Source organism: Natator depressus, chromosome 9 (assembly GCF_965152275.1).
Source record: "Natator depressus isolate rNatDep1 chromosome 9, rNatDep2.hap1, whole genome shotgun sequence".
Classification (NCBI taxonomy): Eukaryota; Metazoa; Chordata; order Testudines; family Cheloniidae; genus Natator; species Natator depressus.
This window is the reverse complement of record NC_134242.1, coordinates 25,170,235-25,192,048: the sequence shown is the minus strand read 5'-3', so window position 1 is coordinate 25,192,048 and position 21,814 is coordinate 25,170,235. Positions and strand designations below refer to the sequence as shown.

Genomic DNA, 21,814 nt, shown 5'->3' with positions numbered 1-21,814 from the left:
GCAACTTACAAATGCAGATTTTTTTGTTACATAACTGAACTCAAACCAAAACAATGTAAAACTTCAGAGCCTACAAGTCCACTCAGTCCTACTTCTTGTTCAGCCAATCGCTAAGACAAACAAGTTTGTTTACATTTACAGGCGATAATGCTGCCCTCTTTTTATTTACAATGTCACCAGAAAGTGAGAACAGGCATTTACATGGTACTTTTATAGCCGGCATTGCAAAGTATTTATGTGCCAGATATGCTAAACATTTGTATGCCCCTTCATGCTTTGGCCACCATTTCAGAGGCATGCTTCCATGCTGATGATGCTTGTTAAAAAAATGTGTTAATTAAATTTCTGACTGAACTCCCTGGGGGAGAACTGTATGTCCCCAGCTCTGTTTTACCCACATTCTGCCATATATTTCATGTTATAGCAGTCTTGGATGATGACCCAGCACATGTTGTTCATTTTAAGAACACGTTCACTGCAGATTTGACAAAACACAAAGAAGGTACCAATGTGAGATTTAGGTTTAAGAATCTGAAGTGTCTTCCAAAATCTGAGAGGGATGAGGTGTGGAACTTGTTTTCAGAAGTCTTAAAAGAGCAACACTCTGATGCAGAAACTACAGAACCCAAACCACCAAAAAAAAAAAATCAGCCTTCTGCTGTTGGCATCTGATTCAGATAATGAAAATGAACATGCGCACTGCTTTGGTTTATTATCAAGCAGAACCCGTCATCAGCATGAACACATGTCCCTTGGAATGGTGGCTGAAGCATGAAGGGACATATGAATCTTTAGTGCATCTGGCATGTAAATATCTTGTGACGCCGGCTACAACAGTGCCAAGCGAGTGCCTGTTCTCACTTCCAGGTGACATTGTAAACAAGAAGCGGGCAGCATTATCTCCTGCAAATGTAAATAAACTTGTTTGTCTGAGCGATTGGCTGAACAAGAAGCAGGACTGAGTGGACTCGTAGGCTCTAATGTTTTACATTGTTTTATTTTTGAGTGCAGTTATTTATTGTACACAAGTCTACATTTGTAAATTCAACTTTCATGATAAAGAGATTGCACTACAGTACTTGTATGAGGTGAACTGAAAAATACTATTTCTTTCGTTTTTTTACAGTGCAAATACTTGTAATCAAAAATAAATATAAAGTGAGCACTGTACACTTTGTATTCTGTGTTGTAATTGAAATCAATATATTTGAAAACATAGAAAACATTCAAAAATATTTAAATCAATGATATTCTATTATTAACAGTGCGATTAATCATGATTAATTTTTTTAATTGCTTGACAGCCCTACTATTTACATTATTATATAATTGTTTTTTTACCATCATCATAAGTTTACCTCTGTAAGTATTAGATTAGATTCAGAGCAAAGCTGTATCTGGAACTAATAGTTTTCTTGACAAACTGCAGTCACTCTCCTTGGGATAGTGGTTAAAAGTTCATGGTCTGGATTTGAAAGAAGAATCCAATTCAGAGAGAACAAATGACTTGAACCAAAAGGTGCTTTTCTGAAGATCATGAACCTTGTTCTCCTCTCATTTACTCCCATGAGAATCAGGAGTAAACCCACTCAAGTCAATGGAGTTACACCGGTATAAACAGGAAACAAGAGTTTAATCCAAAACCAGTTGATGTCAATGAGAATTTTTCTACCGATTTCAATTTTCTATGGATCAGGCCCTTATAGCGAGAAGATAGTCAGGCGCTACATCTGCAAGTAGCTCTCACTGCTGAATGGCTAATACAGAAAACTATTATAATTATTACATGTGAAAGTAATTGCAACACATTGCTGTGGCTTTGAGGTCCTGTCAACATCGAAGGCCTCTCAGTGGCTGCATGATGGATGTGTGAGCAGTAGGATCCGAAGGGCCTTTTCTCTCATTGACAAAATTCCTGTAATTCCGGGGCATGAAGTCACCCAGAATTCAGAGGTGTTTTTGCCTGTTTTTAAAATGTGTTTAACACAGTCAATGTATTTTCTTAATGCATGTCATATTTTGGCAGATGGGTTTTTCTAGGGGTGGGGAGGAGGCTAGGGGAGGAGTCAGAGTTTGAACTCATAGTTTCCATTAGAAGGTTTGACAATGACTCGCTGTGTGGTTTTGGGCAAGTCACTTAACTTCTCTGTGCCTGAATTTCCCTGCCTGTAAAATGGCATAATAATGCTCTCTAGCCATCTTATAGGTATGTTGTTAGGCATATTTGATTAATGTCCATGAAAACCTTTCAGATCCTCAGATGAAATATGCTACAGGAGTGCAGAGTATTGTTACTGTTGCAGACAACTTTCTATGCAATCTACTATAAAATTTACTCTAACAGTCTGTTGCCATATGGAACATCACTTAAACCAATATCCCATCCTTCAACCTCCCACACTTACTTTTCCTTTCTTCTGAAGAAATGGCATATGCATTCCTCCTGCAGTTAATGATGCAGCCACAGGGCAGGTGGATCCAGCGTTCTGACAAAACAAACACAGGGGTGACCGTGGCAGCTAGTAAAGTCAGCAGAAAACTGAATGTCTCAAAGGAAAGGCTTTGAAAACCAACTATGTGCTGGACAGCCATCTGTATCTGAAAGGCAGAACATTAAGAAATTAAATCACTTCAGTCACATACTGTATTTCCAGGAATAACAAAAACATCACATTGTTAATGTGACAAAAATAGAGGTCACAGATTTTCATTGATTTCCTGCTAGGCTTTGTGACTTTGACAGATGCTAGAAGACAAATGTCCTCATACAGTCCCTCTCCCTCTCTCTCTATTTCTCAGAATGCCTTATGCTGCAAATGAAATGATAAATATTGATGCCTGAGGTCTGCCAAAGAAGCAGCTCAGATTCCAAGCAATTCTTAGGGATGACTGAGCCAATCCAGTGAGGCGCTGAGCATCCTCCACTCCCAAAGTCAATGGGGTTTGAGGGCACTCGGTGCCAGGCAGGATTGGGCTTCACGTGCATGATAATTCTCATTCTTTATGGAAAGGAGCTGAGAGGCTGACTCCATACACATCCATAGGACAAGGATGACACTGAACAATTCCCAACATGTTCACATGCCCAGCAAAGGACTCACTTGTAAGTATCCTTTGTTATATTTATCCTTTCCATACATTGCATCAAAATGTTGTAATGCTTCAATAATTACAAAGATACAAACATTCTTCATCACTTCTCAGACAAGCTTCAGTTTCTTACCCAGAGATGACTGGCAAAGGGCGTGACTCAGAACTGTGAGGATGGAGGAAAAACAATCTGCCTTAGTAAAACTCACAGATCTCAGAGAGTCAACCTAATGCCTGCCAGACTGCTTGAAACACAAAACCTGATTCACCCCTACCATTAGCCTAGCTCTGTGCAGGGTTCAGTGGCGTTACACTGATGTAAAACTGGAAAAACAATGATGACTCTGGCTTTTCATTTTTGAAATGCACTGATTTTGTATGAATGTATCAATCCTGATGAAAGCCAGACAAACACAGCTCTAGTTGAAATGACTTCTATGGATGTGATTTATGCTGTTCATAATTGCTGGATGACTGTTTCAATTAATATCACACAAACTCTCTCCCTGTGTAAATAAATCATTACAAATATGCAAAGAAGTCTGACTTTTTACCATTGTTGGAAGCCAGAGAATGACTTTTGTCAACGCAAGAATCAGCGAGAATCGTTTCTGAGCAAACTCCACAGTGTAGCTCCTGCTCTGCACACTGTTTGTGCAATGGGAGTCCAGCCCACAGCGCTCAGCTGGGCTTTGCCTGAATACTATCTCCGAGCTGGGGCAGGCATTTCGGAAATGCTTCAGGGTTTTATCCACGGGGTCCTCCAGAGAAAGGGATGGGGCGGTGCTACAGACTGGGGGCGTCCCAGGGGTGAAATAGCCTCGGGTGATTTCCTGGTAATTGACATAAAGACGCTGTTGCTCATCTGAGCACAACAGTTGGTAAGTTAGAGGGACAGAAAGCACGGTGAGAAGGCAGAAGCACAGCGAATAGACAATGAATAAAAACAGGACATAGGAACTGGTGCAATCTGTGAGGCAACCCCAAGAGGTGGGGACATAGGTGCCCCAACCACAGAGAGGCAAAATGCACACCAGCAAGCTGACAGTCCAGATAGTGAGAATGGCCCATATCATGCTCACTGGCTGTTTGGAGGTCCACTGACTCCACATCACAGTTTTGTTGATCGTGTAGAAGTTGTAAGAAACTATAAGAGTACCTTTCAGATTGCTAGAAATGCCCTGAAATAAATAAAGCAGCGCTGATGTGGTACACAGAGGCTGGGGGAGCGCCTCGCTTGACCACTGCATGAGCATAAAGATAGTCACTGGCACCACACTTATCAAATCATCCACAGACAAGGAAGTCACAATCATTGAAAGTGTGGTTTTGTTTTGAATTTTCAGTAAGGACACTAGTGAATAAATGCTGCCCAGCAGGGTAGTGAGCGTAATTATAAACATCAAGCAAAAAAGAAAGATATTCAAAGTTCTTTGTCCATTGGTTATATCCATAATGCCATGATTTTCAGTAAAGAGGCTTGTCCCATTCAGTGGGAAATGACTAGGTGTTACCGACATGGTTGTTAGGGATTTTATTTTGCCTTCTCACCGACTCCGCAAGTTTTCGTCAGATGAATCAGAACTGCTCCACATCACAAGTTTCTTCTTTGTTTTCATAGACTCTCCTTTTTGACAATTGATCAGGATACATTCAGGTGTGTGTGTCCTCTACATCCAGGATAACTCACACCCAAAAAGCAGGCTCCATCAAATCAAAGGAAACATTAACACATGTACCAAAGAGCGCACGATGCTGACAAAAAAGCAATTCCTCCTTAAAACAGACTTTGGGGGTTGAGCTGGTTCTTTATAATCCTTCCAAGTGCAAGAGGATGATTAAATTGGGTTCTTGCGGAAATAAAATACCATTCACTTTTGACAGATAGCAGACAATGTGCCTTACTCAAGAGTTCAGTTGAAATGAAGGCAGAATGTCAGGTATGCTCAAGCCCAACTGGTTCAGGGAGAAACATAGTAGAGAATGAGAGGCTCTTTGATTCAGCCTGCGCTGTTCAGAGCTGCAGGAGGGAGGAGTCAGATCCAAGCAGGATAGCAGAAAGGGGGGAAATTAGTATCTTTCCAGGCAGAGCTGCCTCTTAGCTAGATCAGAAACACAAAACAGAGTCCTTGCTAAGCCCCACCTCCAATGCTGACACTAAAATCCAATGCAAATACTCAGACCTGATGTCAGCCATAAATGTCATCCCTGAAAGCCCAGGGCTGCTCCACAGCTGTGCATCACAAGCTGGAGAGCTGCTTTTATTCTTACTATGTTTTCTGTAGTCTGAGCACAGAGAGGGGGAAAGCTGCAAAAGCCCTTTATAAAACATGAAACTGACAGTGTATCCTGTTCTCCCTTTTTATTCTTACTCCAACTGTATGTATGTGTGTAACTATATATTTATACATTGACAACATTGACAAAAGGTTGTTACAGACAGATAGCAATTAGCAGCACAAAATTGGCAAGTTGTGTGCTAGCTTTGTTATGGATCAGCATCAGTTTGGGGGGTACATAAACTTTTATTCCATAAAAAGAAAAAAGAAAAGGAGTACTTGTGGCACCTTAGAGACTAACCAGTTTATTTGAGCATGAGCTTTCGTGAGCTACAGCTCACTTCATCGGATGCATAGCATATTGTGGAAACTGCAGAAGACATTATATACACACAGAGACCATGAAACAAAACTTCCTCCCACCCCACTGTCCTGCTCGTAACAGCTTATCTAAAGTGATCATGCTCAAATAAACTGGTTAGTCTCTAAGGTGCCACAATATGCTATGCATCCGATGAAGTGAGCTGTAGCTCACGAAAGCTCATGCTCAAATAAACTGGTTAGTCTCTAAGGTGCCACAAGTACTCCTTTTCTTTTTTCTTTTTACGAATACAGACTAACACGGCTGTTACTCTGAAACCTTTTATTCCATAGAAGATTCAAATACAAAGAGCATCAAGTACTGAATGACTACTGTCTTTTGACTAAGTACAGGCAAACCAGCAGATCATGTGCCTTTGGATATGTACAGATATTTTACATTTAGTAAATGTGATGCTGATTAAACTGATAAATTGACAGTATTGTAAAGAGCCAGCGGAGGCAGGCAGGTGGAATGCAACCTTTTTGCAGAGCTCTGCCTCTCCACTCTGATCAGCAACAGTGCTGCTATTCAAATACTGGCTTTGGGTGTATCCATAGCACGACAGACAGTCTCTGTTTAATTGTATTATCGTTTAAGGCTAAGACTGCTGTAGACTGGCACTAAAATGTGATTGACACCCCCACATTCATTTCACTGTGATGTATGCCAGCAAGGGCCTGTTCTACAGGCTTTGTATTGCTCTAGCAGAGCAAAACAGATGAAAACGACTTGAGTGGCCAGCTGATGATCTGCTCATCATAGGAGGGCATGGCTGGGAGAAAGGGGTATTGCTGCTGTCCAGTGATTCCCCAGATACTGAACAGCCCCTTGAGGGCTACAACAACTCAGAACAATCTTGAGACTACGCTAGGGTCTTGCCCACACTAATAGCGGCATGTAGGTTACATGTAGCTATACACTGCAGTAAAGAGCAGGACACTACACTGCTAAAAATAGGTGGTAGGCACTGCTTGGGCACATAGAGAGCCATGTAGGGGACATACTCTAAGGTTCTGGCATGGCTTTACTTGCCTAAGTAGTGCCTCTCCATCTACACTGCTATTTATACCCATGCTAGGGGGTGAGTGCAGTGAATGTACTTGACACGCCACCATAAGGAGTGTAGACATGCCCTGAGTTGCTCTTCAGGACTGAACTGGTACCCCGAGGATCAGAAAGCTGCAAAAAGTGGCTAATAGACACCCCACTCTACAACCCTCAAGTTATGTCAGGCAAGGCGCTAGATCTGCCGCATACACCTTGCTTTTGTCATAGTACAGGATTGCAATTTATCTGTCCTACCTGGGCTGCTCCAACTAAAAGCTAGGGCTCCTTTCCTTAAAAGTGTATTTACAAATCACAATTGCCTCTACCCTGAATCAACTTTAAGTCAACCACAGTTCTCTAAACCTTGAGATTAACAGGCCAAGTCTGTCTGGGATTACTGTCACAAGACAGGAGAAGAAATAGGCACCACCCACCCTTGCATGGGCCGTCATTTTTACTTCAGCTGACACACTCTCAATAGCCTTCATTCTTCTGTAACCTATGTAGAGGGCAGGTAGGTCAATTTACTTATCAATTCTGTGCTACCGGACTCCTCTAGCTGACAAAGTCTTTGCATAGAACATGAATTTCTATTTTTGCAAGAGACTACAGCTGGATTTTCTAAAGGAAGCCTGCAAATACCAAAAGTGGAAATTATAACAGGATTCACTTTCATTCTCTCCTTAGGAATCCAGTACCAGTCTTTATCATGAGTAAGGCTGTGAGTCCTTCACGGAGGTCACAGATTCCATGACTTTCCGGGACCTCCGGGACTTCTGCAGCGGCCTGTGTGGCTGACCCCAGGGGCTGCCTGAGCAGCTGGGCACTGGCTGCTGCTCAGGTGGCCCCAAGGCAGCTGGTCCCAGGCTGCCCCGGAGCAGCAGTCTGGGAGCAGCAGCGGTGCCCTGGGTCCCCCCACCCTCCAGCAGCAGCGACTGGGCCCTGGGTCACCCTCCCCGCCCGGAACAGCAGCAGCAGTGGCGGGGCTCCAGGGCGTGGCCCTGCCCGCCCGGCCCAGCAGCAGGAGCAGCAGTGGGGGGGCAGCAGTGGGACAGGAGCAGTGGTGGCAGGACAGGGCCCCAGGGTGATGCCCCCCTGCCCAGAGCAGCAGCCGCAGCGGGGCTCCAGGGCACCGCCCCCCGCCCAGAGCAGCAGCAGTGGTGGTAGCGGTGCCCCAGGGCTCCGTGTCCCCCCCACCCCCTGGAGCCATGGTGGGGGCCCAGGGTGCCATCTCCCCCTGCCCTGAGGAGGAGCAGCGGGGCCCCTGAGCCCCACCAGCAGCAGCAGCATCTGCTGGAGCATCCCCCCACCCTCAGTGCCTAGGATACAGTTAGGGGTATTTTTAGTAAAAGTCATGGACAGGTCAGGGGCAATAAAAAAAAAAAAAAGTCCCAGCCCCTGACCTGTCCATGACTTTTACTAAAAATACCCCTAACTAAATCGTAGCCTTAATCACAAGACAGTTACGTGCGTGCACACAGCTGATAATTTCAAATTCCTTTTTATGAATAACACTAAAAAATACACCTCTTTTGCAGCACAGCAGTTACAGGGTACCCTAACTAGAAATTTATTTTCTTTTAAAATGAAGAACATAACACAGGGCCCAGACACTAAATAAATACAGGGATTTCTGACAATGGGAGATCTTCTGCTTTAACGTAAGCTCACCCAGGGTATTACACTGACAATTAAATAAAACATTTGATTGTACTATATAACCAGTTGTTTCATCATCCCCAATATTGGGCACAAACAACACTTCAAATAAGAAAGAAAACAAATGGACAATGACTGTAGCTGTTAGGCTCACACACGGTGTTTGGTTTAAAGATGTAGTGCAGCTGCTGAAGACATTTGGCATCCAGTCTGGGATCCTCCTTTATGGTGTGGTCCCAGTCTCAATCCCACTGACTTCTTTAAAATTACAGGCAACTGCATTGAGATCCAACCCATGGATTCTGTCTGGGTTATCCCTGGCAACTCTAGCTTGTCCCTGCAGGGCTAGGCTGGATCTGACCAGTGCTCACCAAGGCTGTAGGTCTTGTACCCCTGACATAACTCACTACTGATTGGCCAGGAGCTTCCAGCTTCTCTCTCGGGGTACGTGTGCACATGCAGGAAAGCCTGCCCTTAATGAAGCTTCTGCACCAGCTTCAAAACAACTACTGAGCATGGTTAACAATTTCCCACACTCCCTGTAGCGTGCTGAAATAGCAACTACTTCTTTGCAGCCATTCAAGGCTCTTTACTGCCACTTTGTCTGAGAGCAAGTAGAAACAGCAGCTGTAATTACAGCAGTAAGTGTTTTTGGCTGACCACCATGAAATAATAAAAAGAAACGGGGGTTACACTTACATTCTCTGCGTATGCTCCCGCTGGCTGGGTGGACTTCATCTGCACTGTTCTCTCTTGTCACATTTCTGCCAAGGGAACTCAGTGTTCTTAAGAGGCTTTCTTGATGGCACTTCTCTTTTTCCTCTTCGTAAATTTTTCTTTGCTGCTTCTTGCATCATGCTTCTGCTATGTGCATTTACAGTAATTGTGATAGCTGTTCCAGAGCTAGCTCAGCTGTCAACTTCAGCTTCTCAGAGTTCCTTGTTTAAAATCTCACCTACCAAACAATCTCATATGTGGACTTCTTGACTGAATGCAAAGTCACACGGTTTTGTTTGTTCAAAGAGGGCCTTCACACTATCTCCGGCCATCTGGACCCTTTGGTAAAAGCACTCCCACTCATGTATTTTCCATTCCTGTTTGGAATGAAACGCTCATTAGACTTTTTAAGACAATGTCAAGGTATTTTTTAATCCCCTTCCTCAGCAAAGGTAAACAATTTATAAGTATTTTCAGCCTCACTCACCACTCAGTAAATTAAATGAGCGGATATGCACCTCGCCACTCTGGGGTAAGCTTTCTTTGAAATATGGTGAAGCACTTCTTCCACTCAAGTCACTCCATGGCTTTATAAAACTGAAAGTCTTATGGAAGGATGAACATTAGCATTTTCTTTTCCCCTTATTGATGCTAGTTCAAAATGTGTCAACTTCTGACACAATGTCATGGAACAATGGTAAAGACTCACAGAATGAGTCCCTTTTTGTAACACTGAAGAAGTAACTTTGTTGGAATAAGAAAAACAGTATTATTCCTAAAACTGCACGCTTGCTCTCTCTGCTTCATTGTAGAGCTTCTGTTCCGCATCCTGGCTTCCTTCTATGGTTTTAAACAAACAGTATATATATCTTCATACCACCCACATCTCTTTCTTAACCTCTTAAGTGGCATCTGTGTGTATCAGAGAGTGCAGGTCCCTTGGGAGCTCCTAGTAATGTGAAGCAGGCTCAATGAGGTGGTTCTTTGGCATCCATCTTAGGACAAGCTTCTGGATGGGAAAGACAGAGCTGGACAGAGAAGTCACACTATGCGTGCACTGGCACAACCAGTCCTCACTCACGTCTGAAGGGACTGCTGACATTCTGTGCCACAGTATGGCAAAGAGAAGTCCGAGCTGAAGATCTTCCTGGGCTTCAAAAACACAGTAGCAAGAAGAAGGCAAATTCCCCTGCTGCTAAGCCGTCCCTGGGTGTGCTGTGGATTCAGACTATGGTCAGGCAAGGGCTGTTTCTGTAGGTTGCTTAAGACATTTACTATTTAATTTATGGCATGCATTACTTAACCTGCCAAATTGCAGGTTCTTTATCACTTTCCCTATACCTGTGCCACCTTGTGGGATATCACTTGGTAGTTTATAAATTCCAATCTGCCTATTAAGTGTTACCTATGTTGCAGCTGCCCTGTGTTGGATAGATGTCGGTTATTGGAGGAAGCACCAGGTGCTGATTTGGAATGAACAAAAGGATAATTTGCACAAAGGCCACAAATCCCTGGAGCATAATGACTTGGGTGTAAGGGTCACTCTACTTTCCAGCTATAGATGCTCAGTACTGTATTAAAATCAGTCCTGTGCCAGGAATCAAGTCCTCTGTGCTCATTGGTAACAGATACGGCAGTATTGTGCAGACCTATAAAGTATCAGATATATGCAGAACCCATGACTAGACTGCAGAATATCAGCAGGCCAGTTTAAAATTGTTTTCTCATGTTTGCTGAACCACTGAATTACACAAATATAAAGAAAGATAGAAAGAATAACACAGATAGCACAGCATGCATCTGTCTTTCAGTGCTTTCAGCCTTATTGTGTTGAATCCAATTATAAAACGTGCAATAACTCATATTTATATTTATAAACACGTACCTGGAATATAAAAGCATTACATCTTCACTCAGAATATGAATGATAATGCCTAGTTTAGCACGTACAAGACCTCCAAGGTTAGGGAGGCTATGCTCTCTGCATTATTTATACACACTCTTTTTTAAAAGTGTAAACTCTTGTCGTTAACAAATGGTCTCAGAGAGGCAATATATTAAACATGGAAATCTCATCTATGGCCTGATTTCAAACAGTATTGCAAAGCAATGCCTCTATTTAAAGAAAGAGTCAGCAGCACTTGACACTCCGTAGGATTTCTACCAGGCACAGAGCATCTAGAAATTCAAGAACATCTGTAAAGAAAATCAAATGTTCATCAATCATTTATAAAACATAGTCAACAAATAAGTTATTAAAAATGCATCATTTTTAGGGTGAGTTACACATCTTCTTTTCAGTCATGACAGTGGTCTTGTCACTGACTTACAGTTTTGTTTCTCTTTGTCACTCAAGAGTGATAGGGTTATTATGCTATGAAAATTGAAAGCATTTCACTTTAAGAGGTGATTTATTCTCTATGGCTATAGTTACATGTTATGTATAAACATCTTTGCAATCTACTCTGCAAACTATTATGAGATAGACAATTTCTTACCCATCCTAGCTATTGGTTTAATAGGTTTAAAAATGTACATATTTAAGCTTTCTTTAAAAAAATATCTATCATACTTGGTCTGTTGGGAACAGACATCCCTATAGAATATATCAAATGTTTAGAAGCTGCAGCTTCTATTTAATCCAATTACTTGACCCTGAAGATTTAAATTGAGGGTGACTTCTAATACAAAGGCAGGTTCTCTTAAATTTAATTATTTTCCCTCTGTAGTTTGCATGGTATTATTGCATAAGAAAGAGGTGGCTGCTAGATAAAGGGTGGCTACTGATCAAGAGTAATTAGAACAGTATAGATCAGGAGTAACTATTTAAATTAAAGAATTGAGCTTAATTCAGCAACCCATTACTCACATTGGGTTAGACTCCAGAATCTTTAATTTACATTGAATAGTAGATAACTTCATATATGGTCCTGTTGAAGTCAATGGGACCATTTGTGGAGTAAGGTCTACTCACTGAGAGAAGAAGTGTCATAAGCTCACCCATAGATAGATACTTCTATTTGCAACTGACTTGAGCTCAGAACAAGGCCCATAATGTCACTGGTTTGACAAATAGCCCACCTGTGTGTTCTGACCACAGTTGTGAGGTGAATTTTCTTTTCCGGGCACCTTCACAAGTCAGCAAAAGAGAATGCCAGTAAAGGAAGTGCCAGCACTTTTGTCAACTTGGCGTAAAACAAGATGGCTGTGAGGTGGGTATGATTCAATTTAGGCTAGGTAAGCACAGAGGTCAATAGTGTTGTTCCTCAGGAAACATCAGCAGTAGCAGGATAAACAGAAGGGATGACTGGAAGAGGCAGCAGAGACGTGGATGATTCTGGGGGTGGCCATTGAGAAAGGAGAAGAGAGGGAATCAAATCTGGGTGGGCAGTAGGGAGAGAAAAAGTCATTTGGGTTTAGGGAGAGTTGTCCTCCAATAAGTGACATGAAAGGGGTGAGAGCAGAGCTGGTGGCTCAGGGCAGGGGATTAGCCTGAACTCTGGGCAGTAGGGAGGGATAGGAGATTCTAGAGCAGGGGCAGGCAAACTTTTTGGCCTGAGGGCCGCATCGGGTTTCCAAAATTGTATGGAGGACTGGTTAGGGGAGGCTTTGCCTCCCTAAACAGCCAGGCATGGCACGGCCCCCACCCCCTATCCGACCCCCCCTTTTTCTCACCCCTGATGGCCCGCCCCTAGACCCCTGCCCCATCCACCCTCCCCCCTGGCTCTCTGTCCCTTGACACCCGCCCCGGACCACCCGCCCCTAACTGCCCCATCCAACCACACCTTCTCCCTGACCACCCCTGGACCTCCCACCCCTAACTACCCCCTGCCGCCCCATCCAACCAATCCTCTCATTCCTGACTGCCCCCCTGGGACCCCTACCCTATCCACCCCTCCTGCTCCCTGTCCCCTGACTGCCCCTGGAACACCTACCCCTGACTGCCCCTCACTGTCCCATCCAACCCCCCCTCCTTCCTGACTGCCCTGCCCCGGGACCCCTGCCCCCATTCAATCCCCCTTTTCCCCACCCTCTGACCGCCCCGACCCCTATCCACACTCCCGGCCCCTAACCACCACCCTGAACTCCCCTGCCCTCTATCCAACCCCCCCTGCTCCCTGCCCCCTTACCGTGCTGCCTGGAGCACCAGTGGCTGGCGGCGCGGCTGCACCAGGACAGGCAGCCGCGCAGCACAGAGCACCGGGTCAGGCCGGGCTCTGCAGCTGCGCTGCCCCAGGAACTCGCAGCCCCCCCGCCCAGAGCATGGCACCGGCGGCACAGTGAGCTGAGGCTGCGCGGTGGGGGAGACGGACCATGGGGGGGTGAGCCTCCCGGGCCAGGAGCTCAGGGGTCAGGCAGGACGGTCCCACGGGCCGTAGTTTGCGCACCTCTGTTCTAGAGGCTGCCAGCGTGGAATGGCTGAGCAGTCAGGGCAATGCTTCTGGGAAGCTCACAACACCATTTCTGCTGAACACCTACTAGCTCAGAGGGCTGACAAGGGAGGCACTGGCAAACTTTGGAGAGGCCAGGCCTCCACACACCTCCTCACAGCGACTGTTCCTCATGCAAGTTGGTTGCAGCTGTAACTATGGAGAAGCAACCAGCCCTTCTTCTCATTCTCTCATTCTACCCTGGGCACTGCACGCACACTATCACATGCATTCCTCCCTTGCTGCTGCTCTTTGGGCGCCACACAGGGATGATACGGAGATAACAGGAGTCAAAGCTGTGGCAGTAGCAGTCTTGCACACATGGTGCTGCTACAGCAAATGCTCGTCTTCCCGGTAGCTGGGGCCTTTGCCCTGACACATCACACTCGGATGAAATGTGTTCCCCTCCGTTATATTGGTTACATTCCTAAACTGTGTCCTTCAATGTTGTATCCACCTCCCCATTATAACCACCTCATGGTCATTAACTCCTTCTCAGTACCTTTCTGATCCTCTCTCTTGTTACTGCTCCTGGGGGATGCAGTATACTCATCTACTTCTCAAGAATTGACACATGGAAGAAATCCTGCTCTCAAAATTTTACGTTATCAATATCGCCTCTGTGGACAGCCTACACCTCTGCCTTAACCCCCATTTCTTGGTTCTCCAGGCTAAGGTTTAATAAATTAGAAATTTGGTGCACTGGAAGGGAAACATTGGGAAAACTACACTGAGACAAGGAGCTTTATTCAGATGTCCATAATAGCAGTGTAAATCAAATTAACTGCATGGGCTTCACTCCCATCTACACTGGTATTACTTGGATCAGAGCCTGGACCCTTTTCAAAAAATGTATTCTTATACTTCCCAGAGAGCAATCTGACTAAAACCTCTGCTTCGAAGAAACAGAGCCCAAATGCTTTCTGCTGGCCCTCCTGGCCTCAGTACCTACTCTTTCAAAAATAAAAATAAAAATACCCCTCCAACTCAAGGAGTAGCATCTTATGAATGTTTTTAATTTTGCTGCACACATTTCATACAGCTCTATTAGTAAGTTCAGATCTAACCACAGGGCAGAGCTCTTTTGGTCTATGGGGTTGTCTCATTGTTTCCTTGACCTCCTTTGTCTGTTTGCATCCATCTTTGTTTCCTGTCTTATAATTACATTGTAAGATCCTTGGAGCAGGGACCATTTTTACCCTGTGTTTGTTCAGTACCTAGCACAATAGGGTCCTCTAGGATTCCAAGGTGCTTTGCTAGTACCAATAATGATATAAAGTAGGTAGAGTATTAGACTTTTAAAAATGTCCCTAATTTAGGTACTGCTGAACATACGCAGTGTACTGGACAAAAATCACGTCAGTTGCTGAGCAATTTAGGAGGCTTGTCTGGACATCAGCACTTCACAGGTACCGTGCTGCATTCTGACAGAGCATAGAAAATGAAGTGGAATGCAGCAGTGAGAGGGTAACTGAATGACCCAAACAGTTTGAAAGGAACAATCACTTCTTTTGTGAGGAAACAAAACAGAAAAAGTCATCTGCTTTGGAATGACCTAGCTGTGACCTCGTCTGAAAACAGCAGGAAAACCAACTTTAAGGCAGCACCGTCTTTGCTAGTAATAAAATTAAAAATAACTATGTATATAACTCCCTTTGCTCATTTCACTGACTGTCATATAGCCCTGCTATGTCCTCTGCCACCCATTCTTTGGCATTTCATTTCTCTTTTACTTTCTTCCCCTCACATTCTTTTCTCATGTTAATTATCAAGGAAGGCTGAATCAGTACAGATGGGAATTAAACACTGGGATTTACTACAGCTACAAAGAGTGGATTTAAAATCAAGGGACACTTTGAAAGATGTAAAACTCTCGAAACCAAATTCTGTGTACAGAGCATTTGGAATGTGCATATCTTTGCTATGATAGGTGAGCTCTTCACTCTCATGTCAGTCTCATATAAAGTCACCCCCATTTTACAGTATCCCCCCTCTAGGTATGACCTATTTCCTGAGGGAAAATTGGTATTCACTATAAATATATTTGCAGCAAAGCCTGGGGAGGGGTACTTTGTGGTCTAAGTACCATGTTTGGAATACCTACTTTTCCAGAGACCATAAAATTAAATCCCATCAGAAGAGATTTGACCTTTCATGGTGGATAAAGTGTATGTCATGAGGCTTGTTGCAATTGGCATCTAGGATAAGACGCTAAAAAATGAGGTCCTGCCTCTTCTACTTGTATAAAAGATCACTCAATAGACTATTCATAAAAGTGGTGAATTGCCTTGGTGTTCAAGGCCAAAATTTCACCTACATGTGAGCAGAGAGTAGCACAAATCTGCAGATCTGGTCCAAGATTCAAGGAGGGGAAGCAAAAGTGGATGGGAACCTGGGAGGCAGTGACCATGAGATGGTCGAGTTCAGGATCCTGACACAAGGAAGAAAGGAAAGCAGCAGAATACGGACCCTGGACTTCAGAAAAGCAGACTTTGACTCCCTCAGGGAACTGATGGGCAAGATCCCCTGGGAGAATAACATGAGGGGGAAAGGAGTCCAGGAGAGCTGGCTGTATTTTAAAGAATCCTTATTGAGGTTACAGTGACAAACCATCCCGATGTGTAGAAAGAATAGTAAATATGGCAGGCGACCAGCTTGGCTTAACAGTGAAATCCTTGCTGATTTTAAACACAAAAAAGAGGCTTACAAGAAGTGGAAGATTAGACAAATGACCAGGGATGAGTATATAAATATTGCTCGGGCATGTAGGAATGAAATCAGGAAGGCTAAATCACACCTGGAGTTGCAGCTAGTGAGGGATGTTAAGAGTAACAAGAAGGGTTTCTTCAGGTATGTTGGCAATAAGAAGAAAGCCAAGGAAAGTGTGGGCCCCTTACTGAATGAGGGAGGCAACCTAGTGACAGAGGATGTGGAAAAAGCTAATGTACTCAATGCTTTTTTTGCCTCTGTCTTCACAAACAAGGTCAGCTCCCAGACTACTGCACTGGGCAGCACAGCATGGGGAGGAGGTGGCCAGCCCTCTGTGAAGGAAGAAGTGGTTCGGGGCTATTTAGAAAAACTGGACGTGCACAAGTCCATGGGGCCAGATGCGTTGCATCCGAGTGCTAAAGGAATTGGCGGATGTGATTGCAGAGCCATTGGCCATTATCTTTGAAAACTCATGGCGATCGGGGGAAGTCCCGGAAGACTGGAAAAAGGCTAATGTAGTGCCAATCTTTAAAAAAGGGAAGAAGGAGGATCCTGGGAACTACAGGCCTGTCAGCCTCACCTCAGTCCCCGGAAAAATCATGGAGCATGTCCTCAAGGAATCAATTCTGAAGCACTTAGAGGAGAGGAAAGTGATCAGGAACAGTCAGCATGGATTCACCAAGGGAAAGTCATACCTGACTAATCTAATTGCCTTCTTTGATGAGATAACTGGTTCTGTGGATGAAGGGAAAGCAGTGGACGTTTTATTCCTCGACTTTAGCAAAGCTTTTGACACGGTCTCCCACAGTATTCTTGTCAGCAAGTTAAAGAAGTATGGGCTGGATGGATGCACTACAAGGTGGGTAGAAAGTTGGCTAGATTTGTCGGGCTCAACAGGTAGTGATCAATGGCTCCATGTCTAGTTGGCAGCCGGTATCTAGCGGAGTGCCCCAAGGGTTGGTCCTGGGGCCGGTTTTGTTCAATATCTTCATTAATGATCTGGAGGATGTGTGGATTGCACCCTCAGCAAGTTTGCGGATGACACTAAACTGGGAGGAGTGGTAGATACGCTGGAGGGTAGGGATAGGATACAGAGGGACCTAGACAATTTGGAGGATTGGGCCAAAAGAAATCTGATGAGGTTCAACAAGGACAAGTGCAGAGTCCTGCACTTAGGACGGAAGAATCCCATGCACCGCTACAGACTAGGGACCGAATGGCTAGGCAGCAGTTCTGCAGAGAAGGACGTAGGGGTGACAGTGGACGAGAAGCTGGATATGAGTCAACAGTGTGCCCTTGTTGCCAAGAAGGCTAATGACATTTTGGGGTGTATAAGTAGGGGCATTGCCAGCAGATCGAGGGACGTGATCATTCCCGTCTATTCGACATTGGTGAGGCCTCATCTGGAGTACTGTGTCCAGTTTTGGGCCCCACACTACAAGAAGGATGTGGAGAAATTGGAGAGAGTCCAGCGAAGGGCAACAAAAATAATTAGGGGTCTGGAACACATGACTTATGAGGAGAGGCTGAGGGAACTGGGATTGTTTAGTCTACGGAAGAGAAGAATGAGGGGGGATTTGATAGCTGCTTTTAACTACCTGAAAGGTGGATCCAAAGAGGATGGATCTAGACTATTCTCAGTGATAGCAGATGACAGGACAAGGAGTAATGGTCTCAAGTTGCAGTGGGGGAGATTTAGGTTGGATATTAGGAAAAACTTTTTCACTAGGTGGGTGGTGAAACACTGGAATGCGTTACCCAGGGAGGTGGTGGAACCCCTTCCTTAGAAGTTTTTAAGGTCAGGCTTGACAAAGCCCTGGCTGGGATGATTTAGTTGGGATTGGTCCTGCTCTGGGCAGGGGGATGGACTAGATGACCTCCAGAGGTCCCTTCCAACTCTGTTATTCTATGATTCTATGAGAGGAGAAGACGAATGCCAGCTCTGCAGCAATTTGTCTCTTCCCTGCAAACATATGGAAATCCCTCTGGATATGGGCTCAGTGGACATGGAGGGGACAAATTGGGATGGAGGAACAGAGGCTTTCCATACCATCGTCCCCTCCCAGCCTGTGGAACAGGCCAGCACAGATTAATTCTAAGTGGGAGTTCCAGGGGCAAGGACTCGGTGGTGAAATCCCTAGCACCATGGCTCCACCACTCTGACTCCTAATTATAGACAATCTTTCTCAGGAAAAGAAAGAGCATCAGGGCCTGACCAGGGGTCGGGGCATAATATTGTATTGGCACTTCTTTGGGACAACTTGCATAAATGACTCTTGGCTTTGCTGTGACTATCTATTGGAGAGTTCACCCAGTGAGCACTTTTAGCCCCTCTGATTCTGCACACAACACTAGCCAGATTCACTGATATTTTTAAAACTAAACTCAATTTGTACTGTTTAAAATAATCAATCCTTAGTAGAAGTAGTTGAAAAAAAGGGGGGGCCAATCAAAATTGTGTGTGGAGATTTCTCCTGAAATTTACTAACTCTGATAAGCTCAGTTTTAGTTTTAAATGAAATTAAAGAGAGCCAACAACAAAAGGTAAAAATGGAAACAAACAAAATAAACCCAGAAAATAAAATAGGAGACATGGAAAGTTAGGTTGATTTTATTTTACAGATTCTGTAAATCTAAAGTTAAAAGAAAACCCAATGAATTTCTTTAAGCTCTATTTTTGCCTCCTTAGCCTAAGTTAATTTGAAAGGGTGTTAACATTATTTTGGGCTGAAAAAGTGTATGCCAACTGGTTATCTTTATAGCTGTGTTCTAGATCCCTAAAAATGGTGCATCCTAACATAAGAGAATCCCTCAACACCTTCCTGAAAGAACCTTTGTGTATGTCTTAGAAGCGTATTTTTCAGGGTCCATGGAACATATTTTATAAGGAAAGGGCTACTAATTAATTTTGATTGACAGGAAAAGGATCTATTAACTCTGCTGATGTAAACCATGGCTAGGCTGGAACTAGAAAGGATGAGAAAGCAGCAAAAGAGTAGCTGAGAATAAGTGAAATTTTTCCTCTTCCAGAATAAAAAGACAAAAGAACAACAGAAGAGTCTAAAGATTTAATTGAAAGTAGGTATTTTGTCAAAAGGAAAGTGTATTCATGGAGTCTGAAGCACTGGAAGGAAGTGGCACTGAAAACTGGCAAAAAGCCAGGTGTGCTTTTCTATTATCCCTCACTAGGTGGCATGTGCATGAGAGAGAGAAAGAGAGAGAGAGAGAGAGAGAGAGAGAGAGAGAAAACTCTCTTTTCACAGTCTGGTACCTTTCAGTTGTACATTTTTCTAAGTGGCTCTCCCTTCCTCAAGGTTTTCAATACATTTTCTTTATAATATTTGCAAACATCCTCCTTCAAGGGATTGAGTACACCCATCAAAGCACAGAGCATCCTGAGTTCCACTGACTTCAGTGGGAACTCATGGTCCTTAGCATCTCTCAGGATCAGGCCCTTATTACTCGAGTCTTTTTCTGCACTAGGCAGAAGTCAGGCCCTTCTGTTGTATTCAGACTGAAATGAATGCGAGGCTGCATTTTACAGTTATGGTTGGGTGCAAAACAAACATTTGAGATGAGGCAGCTGGTGGCCACCCCAATATTTAGAATGCCTAATGCTTTCCATTATAAAAGAGTCTTCAAACCTTTTCTTTGAGAAGCTCTCACATTATCCTTTATTTGCAACAGGTCTTTGCTATTCAGCAGAGGGAATATCCTCAGATTACATAAGTGTCTTTTCTTTGCCCCCTGACATTCCGTCCAGCTTTTTCAGGGATATAAACCGTTAAAACCACCCTCTCTCTTTCATTCCTCAGCCTGCCAAAATAATAGCTGAACGTGAACGTTCTAAAGCTGAGCTGATGCTACCCCAAAGCATCAGCAGTAACACACTGTATTGGGAACGCCGGGGAGCTGCCAAGCAGCTGTAGGGGTGGGATGGGAGAAGACAGCCAGGCTGAGCTCCCCAACAATCCTGGACCCAGCATATAGTTCCAGTGGCCCATGCCTTACTTTGGGGGCATCACATTGGGCAGAACACCCCTCTCCACAACCTCTACATCTCCTGCTGGGTGCAAGGGAGACAGTCAGGCTGAGCTCTCCACCATAAATCCCCTTCACCCCTTGGGGCACCACATCCAGCTGCAGATCCCCAATTCCCAGGGAACAGGGAGAGAGCGAGGAGGCTGGCTGCGGCTGGGATCAGGTCTCCCTACCCCAACCAATCCCTAGTGGTCCATTCCCTATCCGGGAAACACCTTTTTCTACTACCACTTAATGGTATTAGTTCTGTAGCTGAAGTGGTAACAAGCTGGGCTGCAGGCTCAGGGTCCCACTCCTGCTGCTAATACACACAGTTACACTTGAGCGCACTGTTACACGTGCAAAGAGCAACATTTTTACACCCTTTTCCTTTATTAAGAATCCTAGAAAATTATGTTAAAAAATTAAACATTTAGGTGGCAAAGTTAAGCACTCAAAAGTTAGGAAATGTGAGGTTTATGGTTGGCTGTGCAACCTTAATTATGTCCCTTTGTGTGTATGTATTATGATACAGTCTCTAATTACATGATCACATATTATTCTTTCCACAGGACTCTTGCCTCATTCAGGGCACAGCTTGGACACAAAAAAGGGCAGAATTAAGGTTGCATAAGAAACCATAAATCTGATATTTCCTAATTTACAGGTGCTTGACTTTGCAATCTAAATAACATTCTTTTAATGTAGTTTATTTTTTATGTAATACTATCTACTCTGGATTATTTGTGGCTTTTTATTTCATTTTTTAAAATAAACACAGTATGCTGATACAGATCAGGATGAGAAAGGCAGCTGTTTCATCTCAGTATATACAATGACTGGAATGAGATTGGAATGCTAAAGTGGGTACTGATGCACAGGCAGATTGGCGAGATTATTGTGGCCCTTTCTGTAATGTGGTAACCAATGAGAGAGGATTGAGACTTTTGGAGTTTGCCAGCTATAACAATCTGGTTCTTGCAGACACATTAGGAGCACATAAAGCATCCAGACGATCAACATGGCACGCATGTAATGGTCTGCATCAGCGGTTCCCAAACTTGTTCCTCCGCTTGTGCAGAAAAAGCCCCTGGTGGACCAGGCCGTTTTGTTTACCTGCTGCGTCCGCAGGTTCAGTGGATCATGGCTCCCAGTGGCCGCGGTTCGCTGCTCCAGGCCAATGGGAGCTGCTGGAAGCGGCGTGGGCCGAGGGACGTACTGGCCGCCGCTTCCAACAGCTCCCATTGGCCTGGAGCAGTGAACCACGGCCAGTGGGAGCCGCGATCAGCCGAACCTGCGGACGCAGCACATAAACAAACCGGCCCGGCCCGCCAGGGACTTTCCCTGCACAAGCAGCGGAATAAGTTTGGGAACCACTGGTCTACATCACAGCCAGATCAACTACATCATGGTGCAAAACTGATTTCATTCTGGGATTAACAGAGCTAAAACAAGGAGCTTCCCCAGTGCTGATATTGGAAGTGATCACAACCTTGTGA

At 44.3% G+C, this 21,814-nt stretch overlaps 1 protein-coding gene across 1 annotated transcript in view; it reads right to left on the bottom strand.

Annotated features, from left to right (window-relative positions):
• The window catches only part of GPR149 (G protein-coupled receptor 149), a 36,615-nt gene extending 31,595 nt beyond the window's left edge, over window positions 1-5,020 (bottom strand). The window contains exons 1-2 of the mRNA XM_074962941.1: window positions 3,645-5,020; window positions 2,406-2,598 (exon numbers count right to left, since the gene is read on the bottom strand). Of these exons, the coding sequence (XP_074819042.1) occupies window positions 2,406-2,598; window positions 3,645-4,610 (1,159 nt within the window). The 5' untranslated portion in view covers window positions 4,611-5,020. The remainder of the gene's footprint in view (window positions 1-2,405; window positions 2,599-3,644) is intronic.
• Window positions 5,021-21,814: the final 16,794 nt, after the last annotated feature.